Below are 6,000 nucleotides of genomic sequence, written 5' to 3'. Positions count from 1 at the left end.
TGTTTCAGAAAACTGACACATTTAATAAAATAGCACACACCCGTACAGCTTAATTGTTTAAAATAGAGACATATTAGCATGACCTGTAAAAATTGGAGTCAAAGCAGTGGTGTAAATACACCATAAAATGTTGAGCAAGAAGATAATGACTTGGAAAGGAATCGGTCTGCGCTACAAAAATACAATAAACAAAATACTTTTCTACCCTTGATAAGTCTACAAGGTAGAAAATTAGGAATATGTACATAATTTCATAACTAGATATGTGAAAAATATACCATGCTAGAACAATCTCGTTCCAAAGTTTGAAACATAATTCTGTCAAATAAAAATATCGTTCATACAATGTATGAACTTAGCAATAACTTTCTAGGTATAAGGTTGTTTTTGTTATGACAGATGAGAATCCTTCCGAATTGTATCTTGATTAGAATTTCGTTTCAACTGGTACCTGGAAGAAAGCAAAGTGATTGTTTTAGTCTGTTAAGTTCACCTTTCAGGAACTGTTTCCTAGGATCTGGAACTTAGCAGTTACCAAAAAAAGATAATTTTAAAAAATCTCTTTAGAAGATTTATTTATGTGGGAGTTTTGCCTGCACATACGTGTATGTATTATGCCTGCACATATGTGTATGTATTATGCCTGCACATATGTGTATGTATTATGCCTGGCACCTGTGGAGGTCAGGATAGGACTTGAGTTGCAGATTGTCATGGGCTGCCAGGCTAGTGTAGGGATCTGAACCCTGGCCCTTTGGAAGAGCAACCAGTGCTTTTACTGAGCCATCTTTTCAGCTTAAAGAATCTTTAATGGCCTTCCATTGTTGCTTGGTTATCACAGATCCATGAGTTACTTTGTATGTGTTTCAAAGACTTATTTGTATCTTAAGCATGTAACAATACAATACAATACAATACAATACAATACAATACAATAGTCACAGCATTATATTTTCTTACATTTGTTTTGAGTCACCCTTGTATGTCAGTTGGACATCTTGTTTTTAGTTTCTTTTTTACATTTATTCATTTGATGGAGAGAGGGGCATGCGTGGTGCACAGGTGGAGGTCAGGAGACAACTCGAAAGATTTAGTCCTCTGCTTCTACCACGTGGGTTCTAGCGATCAGACTTACATCAAGCTCGACAGCCACTGAGCCACTGAGCTATCCCTGCCTTCAGCAAGCCACTGAGCTATTTCTGCCTTCAGCAAGCCACTGAGCTATTTCTGCCTTCAGCAAGCCACTGAGCTATCTCTGCCTTCACGGTCCATTTGTAGCCCACAGCTGAAGGCCTAGCCACAACTGTTGTTTGTTTTCTTTTAAGCAAATCCAGGAGCTGGTGTTAAATTTGTATTTTCCAATACGGAAAGCCACATGGTCCTTGCTCCATTCTGATGTCATATCATTTCAATACTGTTCTTAGACCTTATCCCTTAGTACTTGGTGACAATTCTGGAGTCAAACTGTGCGTGTGTGTGTGTGTGTGTGTGTGTGTGTGTGTGTGTGCGCGCGCGCGCGCCTGTCTGTCTGTCTGAATGGAGGTGGTGTCAGTCTTGCTTTCCTCTCAGGTCTCTAATTAATGTCCTTCCACTTCACCTTTGCTATTTGAACCACCCTTTGGTCCAGGGTTATCTGACCCTAAGACTTTGATTTTCATCTAATCTGAGTTCCTGCTTGCTGTTATTATGCTTTTCTTCATTTAAGGGGATACCACGGGCCACCTTCTGTACTTGGTGATAGCCATTAGCTTCTTGAGGGCCCTCAACCAGTTTTTCACTTAAGGATAGAAGTGTATACTGCAGTGAGGCAGGGTGCAGCATCTGTCACCAGTTCCTAGTTCCAGCTCTGCCACTGCCACTCAGTGTGTGACCTTACACAAATTAGTTAAGTCTTCTCTGAGCCTTATTAACCACATGCTCATTTGAAATAGAAGATACCGCCTTCGTGTGTCGTCCTAAAGATTTAAAATAATTTAATGAACCTACCATGTTTGGGCCTACAAAAGAAATCACTTTCCCTATACTACAGACATTGCCTTAAAAGACTGAATGTTTTAGAAATGAATGTTCTAGAATTATTTGGAACTATCCAGTTAAGTTATTGGTAGCTCATTCTAGTGAGAAATGAAAGGAGCTCAACTTTTGAGTTGAGCACCTGTATATCAGAGGGTGACTACTATTTCCAAACTTCATTAACCTTTTGATGGACAAATGGACAAGATGGTTCTCCTGTCTGTGGGCTTACAAGAAAGTTAGAATAAGGCCATGTTTGAAAATTCTACTTCAACTTTGAAAACTGAAAGGTACTCAAGGGGACACTAGTTTGTTATTTTCCACTTTCTTATTTTTCCTCCTCTGAATTTGTTTCATCAAAATTTCCCATGAAATTACAAAGCATTCCTTTCAGTTTCTGAGGATGTAACACAGAGGCTCGAGGAGATATTAGATTTTCTACAGATGATAGCGGAAAACCTACTACTTAAAATTGTGTGTATACACATCTGTGTGTGCATGCACACACAACATTGTGTGCATGTGAGTTCTGGTCAAGGTCAATGAAGGTCAGCTCTTTCCTTCCATCATGAGGAGACTTGGGAATGAGCTGTTCTGATTGTCAGGTTTGGAAATGAGCACCTTTATCTGATGGGCTAGGGATTTCCATCACACACACACACACACACACACAGACACAGACACACACACACACACACACACACACACACACTTTTGTGATGTTTTGGAGAAGATAAACCTGCTGAAGGATCATACCTGACATTCCCGATTACGTAGTCCTCCATTTGTATTTATGGTAAAGTCAAATTTCCTTTCTTTTTCCTGAGAAGAGTGGAAATACTGGTCAGGGTCAATGTTTGAATTTAGAGGAAACCCTTGAGTGCCTATGATTGGCTACAACTGTGAATGTCATTAAAGCATCTGTACCTGGCTGGAATTAAACTTTGAAGTGCTGTAGTCCTTCTTCATCAAAATATGCAAAATAGCATCATGGATTGTTAAGAAAAATATTGAGTCTGTGACTTCATCATCGAAGAATTCACACCGAGCAAGTTTGTCAATGAAATCATCTGGAGAAAGAGAAGACACTGTATGATTTAGAAAGGACACTTGTTTCCTCATGAGACCGCTTATTTGAAGTCTGTATGTAAGTGTGCATTTGGTTGACGGAGGGTTGACTGTTGGACACAGCAGTGTAACTTGCGTATCTTTTACACATCTAATGCTCTCACATGGAAGGGAGGAGGACAAGGGTCCGTGACAAAGCCTCAAGTGGTTCCTAGAACTTGCACTTTTATTTGGGAAGAAGCCCACTGAGTACGCTTTCATACTTGATGACTGTGACACATGAGGCTGTTATTAAAAACCCTTGTTCTTCCTGACTAGAAAACATGGCTCTAGGTCTGCATGCAGTGTGTTCCCTGTCAGTTCCCCTATCGACCAGTGACTTAATTGCAGCCTGTTTTCTCAGCCTGCTGGGTTTTATAAACCATCTTCCTTAACTTCTCACATTACTTTTCCCATTGTCCTTGAGAAGTCACATACACGCAGGCACTAGCCAACATTTGTGTATACAGATCACTCAACCAAACATGACCGTATGACTACTATGTTCAAAGCTCTAGCTAAGCAAGAGAAAAAGGTAAAGAACATTTATACTTAACTACTGTTGACAGGGAAAGTAAAACAGTGGGGGAAAGGAACAGTCTAGTCCCCCCCCCCATTGTTTTCTTAGTTTTAAATATGACAACCAGCACACAGTAGCTCCTCACCTTGTCTTGGTAAGTTAATGAAAGTATAAGATATGGAAATTCTGACAGCAAGTGAAGACTGCTTCCTCCTGATGTGCGTCAGGAAACACTACAGAGTAGAAGCACTTTAGCGTGCTTGGGGTTTAGAGAGAGGTGGAGAAAGGGGCGGGGGCAAGGGGATGGAGAATGGTGTGGAAGTTCATAGGAAGCTTTCAACAGATGACCCATAAAGAGGAAGGGGGGCAGGGAGGAAGGTGACATCAGCATGAAAGGCGTATCAGGTGGCAGAGACAGATGGGTACAAACATCTGCAGTTGTAGGGATGGAATGAGGTCCTCCAGTAAATTGCAGGTTACTGGGATCAGTAGAGTAGTTATAATTATAAGCAGGTAATTATAAGCCAGGAAAGATGTCAGTTTCTATGACCTATATACCACTCTGCCTAAAATACTCTGTGTTGAAATGCTGTCAAGATTGACTCTCATACCTCAGATGTCCCCATTCAGCTGTCATATTTCTGGATTCATTTGATTATGATATATGCCTTTCCCATGAAACTAAGCTCCACAAAGCCAGGAACTTGTGTCCTCACCTGAAATAGTATCTGACATGTAGTAGGTACTCAGTGAGTCTTCACTGAATTAAATGCATTTCTTAAGAACTAGGCAAGAGACTGGGACTAAGAAGACAAACAAGATCAGTACTGCCAGTCAACACATAGCTCTCAGCTATGAGTTGGGTTGGAGATACAGTCCGGGATTCACATGGATACATTTGACATGACTATGGAGAGATTGGCTAGGTAGAGTTCATGCAATCACAATGATAGATTTTAAGATTGAAGCATGGGGAAGGCTGAAAGCTAAGCCTGGGAGAGTCGCCAGTAGAAGAAACTGTTGCTATGAGAAAGGGAGATATCAAAAGAATGGGCTCAGAAGTCAAGTAGGGGGAGTTTTAAGGCCAAATGTCCAAATAGGCTTCAGATAGAGAGACCTTAAGAACAGGCCTTTAGTCTTGATAAATTGGACATCACCCTTGGATACCTTTGGCAAGAATGGCCTTGCCAGCAATGAGAAGCCAAAGCGAGGTTGTTATGGCTGAAGAATGCAAGGGGACGAGGACATAGCAAACAATGTTCCCAGCAAGTTCAGAGTGAAAAGTAGTTAACGCACTCGCTCATTCGCTATAGCTATGAAATTAGGACCCAAATCATAAGACGCATTTAATCACATGGTAACAGCAAAGTGTAAGCCTGTGGTTTCTATGGGGATTTTTTTATTGGCTCAACTAGAAATTCAGTTTCCTTCTTTAGGATCCTGTGGCATGCTTATTCTTTGGATGGCCTGTCTAGATTGGCTGTGAGCCTAAGGTGACCATCTGAACATTGAAAACACTTAACGGAACTTGGGCTGGGGCAGTCACATGAGGCCCTGGCTCCATCTCCAGCCCTGACTGGAAAGAAAACATTGCTACACCTTTAACCAGGCAAGATGGCACATGCCTGGAGGCTGAGGCCAGCCTGAGCTACCCAGCAAGATGTCTTAAAAATAATAAACAAGCAAACAAACAAATAATGAACTTACCATCGGTTCCCACAATATATACGTCCACCTTGATCCTAATAAATTCTTGTAAAATCTGTTAGAACAGAAGACATACACTTTAGGGAAGCGTTTTCACTTGTCACAAACATAAACTACCACAATACCTTATGAGTGAGTATTGTCGGAATCACTTACTTATTTGAAACAGTCAATAAGGACACACTAAAGCTAAAAACAAGGGTACATGATAAAAATAAAACCCCCGAAGGGGAAAGCCCCCTCAGTAAGAAATTAAACATCCGTGAGAAAAGGGTAAGAAAAGGTTCTATCTCAAACTCACAAGATCACCTCTGATTATGCTTCAACATGGTATGTTCTGTGGAAATGGCTAGAACGTTCTCATTTTCTCCCCTAGTATTTCAGGGGAGAAATTCAGTATTTCAAGACAGGGGTTCTTTGTGTAACGGGGCCCTGGATATCTTGAAACTCACATTGTTGACTAGGCTGGCCTCAAATTCTCAGAGATTCACCTGCCTCTGCCTCCAGAGCGCTAGAAATAAAGGTGTGTGCCACCCTGCCTGGCTAGAACTTTCTGTCCACATAAAAACAGCACACAAACTAGTCCATATGCTATTTGTTGTTCCTGTTCACAGAAGCTGGATGCATCTAGTACCAAGGAGGAAAGACTCAGG

General features: G+C 41.1%; 1 protein-coding gene across 3 annotated transcripts in view; it reads right to left on the bottom strand.

Annotated features, from left to right (window-relative positions):
• Window positions 1-6,000, bottom strand: part of Slc26a3 (solute carrier family 26, member 3) — a 40,781-nt gene continuing 34,781 nt past the window's right edge. For 2 of the 3 annotated variants that reach the window (XM_017314950.1, XM_011243812.1), the window contains 4 exons: window positions 5,348-5,402; window positions 2,941-3,083; window positions 2,770-2,835; window positions 1-451 (listed from right to left, as the gene is read on the bottom strand). In XM_017314950.1, coding sequence (XP_017170439.1) covers window positions 428-451; window positions 2,770-2,835; window positions 2,941-3,083; window positions 5,348-5,402 — 288 coding nt within the window. In that variant the 3' untranslated portion in view covers window positions 1-427. The remainder of the gene's footprint in view (window positions 452-2,769; window positions 2,836-2,940; window positions 3,084-5,347; window positions 5,403-6,000) is intronic. The other variant, NM_021353.3, reaches the window with a different exon arrangement.

The sequence above is a fragment of the Mus musculus genome, chromosome 12 (assembly GCF_000001635.26).
Source record: "Mus musculus strain C57BL/6J chromosome 12, GRCm38.p6 C57BL/6J".
In the NCBI taxonomy this organism is placed as follows: domain Eukaryota; kingdom Metazoa; phylum Chordata; class Mammalia; order Rodentia; family Muridae; genus Mus; species Mus musculus.
This window is presented reverse-complemented; position numbering and strand designations above follow the sequence as displayed.